The following is a 12,713-nucleotide window of genomic DNA, read 5'->3' on the forward strand; positions in this document are numbered from 1 at the left end:
TTTCAGAATTTTTTATAATGTATATTTATATCTCAATTTATTATCCTAGTGTATGTTATATTTATTTAATATATTATAATTTTAGTACTATTTCATACGACGAACGCTTTATTCCAACAGCTCCTCAGATGATGATTTTCAAAATCGAATGAATGAAATAAAACACGAGGTAGCCAAAACTGGTACTTACTTTTTGAGTTATGAAGAACTGGTTTTTGGAGCTAAGCTGGCCTGGAGAAATGCTTCAAGATGCATCGGAAGAATCCAATGGAATAAGCTGGAAGTTCAAGACTGTAGGAATATCACGTCTACGGCAGAAATGTTCGAAGCTCTGTGCAGACACATGAAGCACGCCACAAATGACGGTAATCTTAAGTAAGTCAAAGGATATTGATTTCAGTTGATCTTACAATGATTTCTGACACTAATTATCTCAATAAATTCCTCAAAATTCTGTTGGTTATTCATCCAGAAAGGCCAAAGGAAGTATTTCTTCAAGCGAAAATCCTTTTTGTCCTCTTGGTGAAAAGTTTTCGCTTTTTAACTGTTTGATTTATTCATTTTTATCAACTGCTACTTAATAAGTGCTTGAAAATTTCTTACAGTAATTATAGACTTATTTTTTATTTATTTGTTTATTTAACAGCCGTGTGCTTTATTTAATAGCCATTAGCCTTGCGCCACTACAAGGGCCGGAAGTGGTGCAATTTCGTTCATATGGAAACACCTAAGAGGTGGCTACCGTTGCCTTCTGTGAAGGGATGGACAGTTAGTTATAACCATGCTTTCTCCGGGATTTGAACCCGGGCCCATCGCTACGGCAGTAAGGGTCACTAACCAATATATCGGCTGGCCGGCATTTTTTTTTAAATTACACTTTTTCCGTAAATGCTTATTTAATTTCTAAAATAAAATCATTTTATAATTCTTATAATTAATTCCGTTTGTATATTGCATGAGAAAGATATGTCTTTAAATCGTAGAAATCTTATGTCTTCCAATGTTTTTATTATAAAATTTAAAAAATAAGTAAATAAATTCCTTATTCCTTAAAAAAATAAAAACTCAGCATTTTAATTCAACTTTAATATTAAGTAAGCAAAATGATAAAAATATCTCCTGCATTTCATTAGAGTGTAAAAATGAATTCTATTTTGATCAGGGCAATCAATTTAGAGTTTTAAATATAAATTTAAAACGTATAAGGTATTTCTCCTGTCTTCTTAGTATGCCTTCGTGGTGTAGTGGTCAGCACACTCGGCGCACCTTCGAGAGGTCCGAGGTTTGAGTCCCGGCGAGGGCATTGCTCATTTTTCACATCTCTCGCATAAAAAAACCTAATGTCTCTACAGTGGTGCCCGAACTAAAAAAGGTGGTGGATGATGATTCTCCAACACCAGGATTTGGCAGTTGGGTCTCCTAATCCCCAGTCGCCCTTTAAAAGGGGGAGTATATAAAGTATTTCTCCCGCCTTCTTAGTATGCCTTCGTGGCGTAATGGTCAGCACGCTCGGCGCGTATTCCAGAAGTCCTAGGTTCGAGTCTCGGCGAGGTAATTGCTCATTTTTCACGTATGCCGCATAAAAAAAAGAAAAACCTAATGTCTCTACAAACTTTAATGCAAAATATTTTGACGTAATTTATTTGATAACAGTCTTCCATTTGTGTAATGGAATTATAACATTTTAATACATGTTTTCTTAATTAATTTTTTTAAAAGCTACTTTGTTTTGTTGCCATTTCACACAGTAAAAATAGCACTTGTAGGAAGAAATAATATGTTAAGTATTATATTGCAAATGTCAGATCATTCGAGTACGCAGTTGGAAAAGACAATGAAGTTTTATATTGAAACAGAAATTACGTCGTAACTTACGTATTCTCAGTGAAATGATAAAATATATAACACATATGAATGCCTGGGAATTAGAGTACCAATAAACTTCTTACAAAAATAAAATTCTGTGTTAAAATAATGTTAACATATTTATTATGTGTTTATACTATTTAACGCATAATAAATATATATTAAATAATATAAATCCTTTATAAAATAAAATTTATGACATAGTAGTATAATAGTACATTAAAAAATAATACAATAATTAATGCAAAAAAATTAAAACATACCATGCAGTTATTCCCGCAGTTCTTAGATTATTTCTTACTCGTACAGGAAAGTCCTTTGTTGAAGCTTCATTTAAGTACCTGAACCATTTAAAAAATGGAATTCGGATTACTATACGCTTTCAGAAAATACGCTAAACAATGAACTTCCTTTTTCCAGGTTTTCATTCTGATGATAAAAACAAATATTTTTCATTACTATACATATACGTAATTGAATGCTGTCACTAAATTATTTAAATAGTTTATAAGTAATAAAACAATTCGTCAAAACTATTTTTGTCCATTTAACAGCCTCGTATGTTTACTATACAACCCAAATTATCACGAAGACGTTGTCTTAGTAATTTGCTCAGCTTTCAAAAGATATTCCAAAATGGAATTCCTCATACATGAGGTAAAAGTAGGTTGCCTCTATTGTAACATCACGCAGGTTTTCCAAGAACGTTCATCATGAAACGATCTACGGCTAGTTATGATATGAATTCAACATTCAATCACCACTCTCCCTTCGCATTGAGCTTGTCCTATATATTAAGCAAATATACCCACGACGAGGCTTTATATCATGCTGAGCTGTCATAGTGACACAGTTTTTATTCTTCGAAATGTGGCCTTCTCCCCACCGCAACGATTTATGCTGTTATGTTTGAGATTAACTGTAGATTAGCAGGGCTTTTTCGTAAATAGAACCTTCAAACGCATTTTCTTTTTTTATCTCCGGTAATGAAAATACTTTTGGCTTTCGTTTGGAGAAAACTGAAACTTTGCTTTTATTACGCTTGAATTTTATTTTAGTCCAAAGGGGCTTTTTGTCCCTGAAGGACTATTGTTTTCGCTTTGCGATTTTGCGTTGGTTCACTATAAATGTCCGTTTCACTTTTCAAACTGTTGCCACCCAATGTTAGAGTCCTGCATTATATTTGAAGAAATTAAACAATGAAAAATCTGAAAAAATTTATGCATATTTCTTGCATTGTGATAAAACAACGGTACACAGAGCCATCCAATTTTGAATGACGTAATCCTGCTGAGAACATGGGCATGTGGAAGCCCAAATTTGAAATTTGGAATTTGTTTTATTGTCGATTTCCTATTTTGTATATTTTTAATGAATTTTTGATTAACAAACTCAAGGATTTCAAAGCGAGTAATGGCAACATTGTAGAGAAAAAACATTTTTGTCTCCAACGCGTGAGACTGCGTATCGGAAATTCTAACGGATATGCTCAATTTAAAACTATTTTGGGATATTGCTGTTGAACTGAATTTTATGGTTTAAATGCGAAGAACGTGATATTTAATAAATAAACAGACGAAATGTTAAAAAAAAACAGCCCTTTGGACTTAATTTAAAATCTGAAACCTTTCAGATTATATATATATATATATATATATATATTAGAAGAATATAAGAATTTTCTTTTTACCTTATATATATATATATATTCTTAATGCTTCCGCTTAAAAATTGCTGTGATACTGTGGCTCCGGTGAAAAATTTTTTAATATAAGTAAAATAAAGTACAATTAAAAGTGTAAACACAAAATAAACGAAATTATCACTAGAATACCTACAAATAAAAAGCGTATTTAAAACTCAAAACAAATTGGAAGTAATATGTTGATTAAAGTTAAGACAAGTTTTAAACATTTGAATAAAAATACAATTATGATATAAGAAATAAGCAAAAATACAAAAAACAAAAAAGCGGTAAATGGTAAATTAGCCCAATTCGAATCTCATTAATGACTCTTCAGGGGAAATACATAATGATTTTCGAATACAGCTATATCGCGTTTCATCAAAACATAAAATTGAAACTTGATCACAAAGCTCTTTTTTAGTTTGTTCTCCTTTCTTTAATTATATATATATGTGATGTACCAGCTTTTGCCCGGAATAAATAGATTGGTGAAGAATCACAGATGTAGTCGTAGCTGAAATTATCAGACGATAAGTTTAAAAAACAAGGATCCATTTATTATTATTCAGGAGAAATTACAAAAATTAAGATCTCCGGAGTAAATAAAAAAGAACTACTAATAACTTTTTGTATTAAGTTTACTGCATCGTTATATTAAAGAAAAGACCCCGATATTCCTTTGCGAGTCCTTTTATAGCCTCTGGAAAGGCGGAGCTTCCAAGAAATGACATCAGCCTCGTCAGCCATTCCACTTCGCTTTAAATATTTCCAGAACATTCCATAACTGTACGTGTAGAAAAGGCGGGAAAAACAACTTGACTACGGGGCTGTGCATTTAATTCCACGTACTTTCAAAATAGAGACCGTCGCCATTAAAAAATGAAAAGAACATACGGTTAGAATTTTAAGTGTATTCTTGACTATGGAATTTTATTATTACATATATATATATATATATATATATATATATATATATCCTGACGTTCACTCTTTAATAAAAAGGAAGTTTCGAATAAGTCATTAAATGTTTTCGAAAGTTAATTTTAAACTTCTGAATTAGTTTCAACTATAATATCCTGTGTTTCTAAGAGTTTACTAAAATCATCTTTAAATATTCTTGTTATATATATTGTTGCTTGCGTACGGTTTCGTAATAGATTGAATGCACAAATCCGATAAAAGGTTAATAAAATTCATTCTTATCACAAGAAATATTTCTGGAACGCTGGAATTTTCTCTACAGATATTCGTACAATATCACGCAATATATTCAGTAGCTATACTTTAAACTACTAAAAATGTTAAAATACAACGGAATGCAAAGAGAAAGCTAATCCGATCTCTAAAAAATCACAACAGCTAACTAAACAACTACTCGCAATAACAGTAACTGAGCAACTGAACTGAGATGTCTCTCTCCGGCTTTTTAAAGCTCTCAATAGGTCGCGAGGGAGTTCTAGTAATTTTCTTTGTTTCTCGAGATTTCTGGAAACCAACAAGAGGATGGAATCACGGTTACAGCTAACACAGTAGTCAATTACATTTATTCAGTTTCAATACAAATTAAAGAGATATCCATTTGCTCAGTGTTAAATGCACGTACTCTTACATTTTTACTTTTTCAGCGTAACTTTCACTTAAAATTTAACACGCGCTGCATTGCAAGGTAAAATAAAACAATTCTATTTATATATATATAAGCGGCTTAAGTGTTTGTCGCCGATAGTTTATTGGTTGCTTGCGTAGCTGTGAATTGTTTTATTCCGCGTGCAGTGCAGCGCGGGACGAATATTATGAGAAACCAAAGCCGGAAAAATTAAAAATACAAGAGCACGTGCATTTAACATTTAATAAATAAATTTAACATCTGTATATAATAGAATTCGAAAATATGCAACCGGCAAAAACCGGCAACAAATAAACAAATAAAATGAAAAAACAAATGAAATGAAATAAATAAATATCTTTATTATATGCGGCCTAAGTGTCTGTTTGTCGCCGATAGTTTATTGGTTGCTTGCGTAACTGTACTAGCCAATGGGGTGAAGTTGCCACGGCACAGGGTTGCCGTTTCAACTGAGACGTAGACAATTTCCTGTAAAACTTGCCTTTGCTATGACCATCCATAAATCTCACGGCCAAACGCTTAAGCGTGTTGGCATTTTTTTACCTGAGCCTGCATTTGGACAGAGTCAACTTTATGCTGCCTGTTCAAGAGTTCGCGAAAGAACGGTGTAAAATTAAAAATAATGGATGGTCCTCTTCAAGGCGAGCTTAAAAATGATGGAAAGATCTACACAAGAAATGTTGTGACAAAGAGATCTTTGACATGTGAATTAACATTTTATTATTTAAATCACCTTTATTTATTGAACTAACGATGGCTCTTAGGAAATGTACCGCCAGTGGTTTTCCTCATTGCACTCTACTTTGTCTTAATCCTGTCTTAATCAAATTTAAACATAGTCTGATTCAGGTGTGCGAATTCATCACAGCCAAGAAGAGAAGGGCTTCGGTCTTGGCCGTCTTAATCTCATTTCAGGTGAAAGTATAAGTTTGACACCCTCCGCCACAATATGATGAAACGCCTCTAAGATACACATCTGAGGATGTTCCATCTCTAGTCTCTTACCACTAACTTCTCTAAAGATTTTCTGTTCTTCGGTATTTTAAGTGTCCCCATACCGCGAAGAAAGTATTCATTTACAAGTACCATTTCTCTCTCCGAAATTTAAGCCCAGCCTAAGGCTATGGCAACTACCCACCCTCCTATCATGTCAACAGGGAAGCAGATGTAAGAAGTATATTATGCAAGTACGAATTACTTCAAAACCGAAGATATGTATTTATAAATGATTTAAAATAATGCAAGACGAAGGATAAGAATGACAATTTCCCCTGATGCTACAAGCATTAATAATTTTTATTTGAAATTACAGCTGTGGTTTAGTTTCAGCCTTTCAGTGAATTTGTCAAAAGAAACAAATAAATCCATATGTCTTGTAGAGAAATTAGGATTTTTTTTAAGCATGAAAGATGAAAAATGAGCAACGCCTTCGACGGGAATCGAACCGCGGACATCTGGAATACGCCCCGAGCGTGCAGACCACCACACCACGAAGACATGCTAAGAAAGAGGAATAAATACCCTATATACTCCCCCTTTTAAAGGGCGACTGGGATTTTTAGGAGACCCAGTCGCCAATCCTAGGTGTGGAGAATCATAATCCACCACCCTTTTTAGTTCGGGCGCCACTGTAGAGACATTAGGCAATTTTTGGAAGCAGGCAAGATGAAAACAGAGCAACGCCTCGCCGGGAATCAAACCACAGACCTCTGGAATACACGCCCAGCGTACAGACCACTGCACCACGAAGGCACTCTAAGAAAGCGTCCATTCAACTCAAGGAGATTAGTTGAATGGACTTTTTCTTAGCCTTCGCATAAGTCACACAAATGAGAGTCTTTTCCCAGTTGGATGTCTTACAACTCATTCTCTCCTATACAGAGCCCTCCAAAGATTTAATATAATAATTTAGTGAGAGTTATTACTGTCACTATTTTTAATGGCAAATTATTTAAATATAAAATTACTTTTATAATGGGTATAACTTTATGTACTCATTTGTATATAGGTCTATGATCACTGTATTTCCTCCACGAATGCCGGGCAGGGAAGATTTTCGTTTGTGGAATCCTCAATTAGTTAATTTCGCTGGATACTTGCAGTCTGACGGAACCGTCGTTGGAGATCCCGGAAGACTACACTTCACGAGAGTGAGTAATTATCAAAATCAGTTTTGCTTTTTAATTTATAACTTTACCATCTATAGCAGCGGTCGCCAACCGGTGGTCCGTGAAATCGTTTTGATGGCCCGCAGAAAAATTGTGACTAAAAAATGACGGGTAGCAAAACCTATCATGGAATATGAATTATACTTTTTTTTTTTAATTTTAGCTACTACTTTTAGCGAAATTCCTTTGAATTTAGCGACTTTAGCTACTTTTGCAGGTGTATCTAGCGGCATTTGAAAGTGAGAGTTGGCATCCGTGGATATGCTGCTGTTATCAATAATAGCGCGAACTGGAATTCTCTTTCCTTTTGAATTACAAACATATGCTATTGTGGTCGTTAATAACACAGTTTTTCTCAACAGGCAACTTGATTTTTATGAGAACCATCTGCGTTCTTGTTTATAATTGCACAGTGGAAGTTTTCGCTTTTGTTTTGTATAACTGTTGATCGATGGCGCCATTGCTGAGTAACCGATGATTATTGTGTATACAATAATTAAAATTTGGCGGCTTTCAGTTTATTAGTACTTTCAGTTTATTGATATTACTTTGCGTTTGCTGGTTCGTTCTTGCTTTTCGTGAAGTTCCTTCTCAGTGATATGGAAATGTGAGGCTTTCTGTACAGGAAGGTAAGATTTTTGTACTTTTCATATAATTTTTCAATGTGAACGAAATATGTGTATCAGTGAGATGTTAATAGTTTTTCAGCTATTACTCATAATCAGGGCCGTAGCCTGAATTTGCATAAAGGCATGCTTCTGAACATCAAATGTTTCGAAAATTATATTAACAAATGAAAATTAGAATTGCATGTATTGGAAAGTTGAATATTGTTTTTGTGTATTAATATGTTTCATTGATTTAAGGGTTTTTTTTTTTTTTTTTTTTTTTTTTTTTTTTTTTTTTTTTACTCATATTAGTGGTCCGGCAAATATAAAATTATATATGTAGTGGTTCTTGAAGTTGTAAGGGTTGACGACCGCTGATCTTTAGCATCTGGTTCAGGTCATTCAAAATTTAAAAATGAGACTGGTGGAATTCTGTTGGAATTTCCTGAAGTAAAAAGAAGTTAAGAATGATTCCTTTAACTCATTATCTCTACTTTTCATTTCAAACTATAATAGCACGTAAATGGATGGTAATAAATGTGAACAACACCAGCAATACGCAATTTGTTTTAAAAATTATATCCTAACACAATGTAGACCCAGTGTGTAAAACAACGAGGCATAGACAATAGATATATAATGCAGAGTTTCTTCTCATCTGTGCATATACTGACATTAAATTACACTGGTTATCATTAATTGAGGAAAAATCACGAAAATGACGATTACTCGAAAAGTTACATGTAGAATTTAATGAAACTAAACAAAGAAATGAAACTAAAACTAGTATAATAATATATAATAATATAATGAAACTATAATGAAATAATGAAATATATAATAATATAATAATATAATGAGTATAATAATATAATGAAACTAAAACTAGTATACAACGCATAGTAAGGTATAAAATTACATGAGAAGAAATTCGAGACAATTATGGTGTTATAGAAATTAGAATATCTATAAAATGAATAAATCGGCTGTGTCAATTTGGTGTAGGAAAATTACTTTCAATCTATCAATTATACGGTCTATCTGTTCCGTAAGAAGGGAGAGCCATTGCTCTTTCAAAGCACTTGCAAGCGTGTCAAAGGTCTGAAGAGGAGGACTGAGAGCAGCTATAAGTTTTCCTAAAGCATCCCAAACGTGCTCGATAGGATTCAGCTCCCGGTGATCGAGTTGGCCACTCCATGTGATGAATTATTTGCTGCTGAAAATAATCATTCACGACCTTTGCGGTTTAACTTTGTCGTCCTGTGGCAGGAAGTCATCACCTGTTGCCCTAGCATAAGACCGCACATAAGCATCAAAGGTATCATCTCTATAGGCCTGAACATTCAGAGCTCCTCGTGGAAAGACATGGAAGTCTGTGCGTCCACCCAAAAAGATACTACCCCAAACACAAACATCACCTCAAACATCATTCGTGAAAGAGATGCCTCCGTATGCGTCTCTTTCACGAATGTTTGATGGATGGTAGCGGGTCCCATGTTCTCTCCAAATCAAATAACGCCTACTATCGCTCTGGAGGCTAATCCTGTACTAATCCATGAAGAGAACAACCCTCCACTGATCAGCAGTCCATCGCATATTTTGACTTGTCCACATCAAACGTTTCCTTCTACGACGTGACGTGAGAAGCACTCAAATGGCTGGTCCCCTCACGTACAGGTCTCCTTCATGAAGCCTTTTACGCACAGTTGACGTTGACATCAAACCTCTGGTGGCTGCAGTAAGGGAGGATCTGAGCCGAGTTGGAGATGCGGTTCTACTCCTTCGTGCGCATAACAATAAATATTAGTCATCGGCTCTCCTCGTAGCGGCTGGCCGTCCTTGGCCGACCTCTTGGATGCCGAATCTGTGATTAGAAATTGTTAGCAGAACCACAGTAGAGTCAGATTTAGCCATTTGGCAACTTCTGTCTAACTTTATCCTGCTTCTAGTCTCCCAATAACTCAATCGCAGTTCTTCCGGCAAATGATGTCTGGAGGTCATTGTTACAATTTCGCTATCCCAAATTTCCTATCTCAGTATCACAGCGAAATTAACAGGCTTTCTCTCGAATGTGCAATTTTATGTTCCTCGCAAATGGCATATTCCGATTGCAGCGCCGCTAATTCGCATACTGCAGTTTTACTCAACAACTCTTATTTGACAACATATTCAAATTTTATGCGATGTAGAGACATTACAATTATTTTGGAAGTAGGAAAGATAAAAAAATAACAAAGCCTTCTCCGGGAATCGAACGGCGGACCTTTGGAATAACGGCCCAGTGTGCAGAACCACTACACCACGAAGGCACGCTAGGGAGATATGCCTTATATACCCCCCTTTTTAAAGAGCGACTAGGGTTTTAGGGGACCTAGTCGCCAAATTTTGGGTGTGGATAGTCATCATCCACAACCCCTTTACTTCGGGCGCCACTATAGAGATATTAGAAATTTTTTGGAAGCAGAAAAGATGAAAAATTAACAAAGCGTTCACCGGGAATTGAACCTCGGACCTCTGGAATACCGGCCCAGTGTGCAGAACCACTACACCATGAAGGCACACTAGGAAAGTGGGATATATACCTTATAACGAATTGTCTTATTTTTGGACAGGTTACCGCTATTTCTGTGATTTTCCTTAATGTTTGGAAACTAGTGTATAATCTCGGAAATTTATCTCTTAGGTAGATAGTAAAAGTAAGAAAACCTCACTCAATTACATTATGTGCATGATGTATGCTGTCAACATACCTCAGTATTTTATCAAACACTACTGAATCGTTCATGAAAATGAGAAAGCTAAGAAATGCCCTCAAGATGAATTGATTTTAAATCTGGAACATCTAAGAATTTATTACTTTACTTTTTAATTATTATTTGTGCGCAAAGTAAACCAGGAAAATAGACTGTACCTTAAATTATACACGTAACTCAGTGCGATCATGTAACTTAAAGTGTATAAAATTTAGAAATGTCTCTAACATATGCTATAATTCCAGTACCATATGGATTGCTATGCATACCACCTTTCACATAATAATATATTTTATTGTAAAATTTGAAAAAAAAGGAAAGATTCTTTATTATTTCATTACGTTATATAGTATAAATTTCTCCGTCGTCCTACAAAATGTTTTTCTTTGTTCTTATTATTTCCAAAAATTATAAAGAAAGAATATGAAACACGCTTCTAAGATGATAACAATTGCCGTAAGCTAATAAATCAATCAGCAAATAATTATAAATGGGCCAATTTATATTTGCAGATTTGCCAGCGCTTAGGATGGAAGGGAAAAGGCGGCCGCTTTGATGTCTTGCCATGGGTTCTTTCAGGACCAGGAGAAGAGCCAAAATTTTATGAGATTCCAGAGGATCTTATCCTGATGATACCATTAGAACACCCAAAGTATGAGTGGTTTTCAGAACTAGGACTAAAGTGGTATGCTCTTCCAGCAGTGGCAGACATGATGCTAGACGTTGGTGGTATAGCATACACAGCAGCACCTTTCAATGGATGGTACATGGCTACAGAAGTTGGAGCAAGAAATTTTTGTGATCAACATAGATATAATATTTCCGAGGTAATTATATCTGTTGTATAGACATTGTCATTTGTAACTCATTTAAGCTTCCTGTTCCACAGTAGCGATTCAATGATCAGTATAGAGGTTGGTCATGGGATACACTAAAGGATCAACGCTGTACTAATACGGATTACTTGAAGATCTTTACTAGTACATCTGTTACCAGTTTTTATCAGTTTAATGATACGTGTTTTACATGTATAATGACCAACAGGTGGTCTTTTTACATATACAGGGTGTTGCAACAAATCGGTTATAAACTTTCAGAAGAGATGGAGTACACCTAGATGATGGAAAACATATAGCAAAGCATAATATGAAATGCTTTCCTCGCCCGGTGGTGACGCCACAAAACACAAGATAGGAAGGACACGGACAGGGTGAGAGTATATGCTTATTTTGCTTTGCAGCAAAAACCAAGAAATAAGAACAAAAATAGACGATCATCACCAAAGAAGGTGTTCGAAATTACATTCAAAACGTATTCTCAACACGGGATCAGCAGGGGTGGTCCGATGCATTGGCCAGCAAGATCGCCAGACCTCATTTTCATTGACTATAATGGAGGATATGTCAAGACACTGGTCTACGAAACCTCAGTTAGAAGTGCTGAGGAACTTGTTGCACGCATCATGGCAACTACTGGGGATGTCTGGGCATCAGATCTTCCATGTGCCAGAGATATGAGACCTGCATCAGGGTCCGGAATTGTAATTTCGAACACCTTCTTTGATGGCGATCGTTTTCTATTTTTGTTCTTACTTCTTGATTTTTGCTGTACTAATAAACATGTTTCCTGACTTTGTTCGTCTTCCTCATTTCTTGTGTCGTCACTACCATTCAAGGACTGTCTTTCCGACCATGCACTGCTATGTGATTTTCAATTGTCTAGGTATCTCTATCTCTTCTGAAAATTTGTAACCGATTTGCTGAATCACCCTGTACCATCTAACAGTTAATTCCGTAATGAAAATAATGTGTAATTTAACAGAGAACTAAAATATCGAAATTACATTGGAATGGATTCATTTGAAAACATCAATAATTTAAATACAGTAAGCCATTTCGAGAAGACCACCTCTGAAAGTTAATCGGTATCCTTGAGAATATAATGGAACAAGCTGCCTTGGACAAATGAAATCGATAATGAATGCCACTTGTCTAAGGCAATAAC

General features: G+C 35.1%; 1 protein-coding gene across 1 annotated transcript in view; it reads left to right on the forward strand.

Annotated features, from left to right (window-relative positions):
- LOC118194050 (nitric oxide synthase, inducible-like) overlaps positions 1–12,713 on the forward strand; it is a 66,730-nt gene that overhangs the window by 11,916 nt on the left and 42,101 nt on the right. Inside the window, exons 3-5 of the mRNA XM_035365237.2 lie at positions 121–375; positions 7,189–7,330; positions 11,222–11,536. Coding sequence (XP_035221128.1) covers positions 121–375; positions 7,189–7,330; positions 11,222–11,536 — 712 coding nt within the window. The remainder of the gene's footprint in view (positions 1–120; positions 376–7,188; positions 7,331–11,221; positions 11,537–12,713) is intronic.

Source organism: Stegodyphus dumicola, chromosome 1 (assembly GCF_044657685.1).
Source record: "Stegodyphus dumicola isolate Sdum_Otavi_A_Nest chromosome 1, ASM4465768v1".
Taxonomy (NCBI): Eukaryota; Metazoa; Arthropoda; class Arachnida; order Araneae; family Eresidae; genus Stegodyphus; species Stegodyphus dumicola.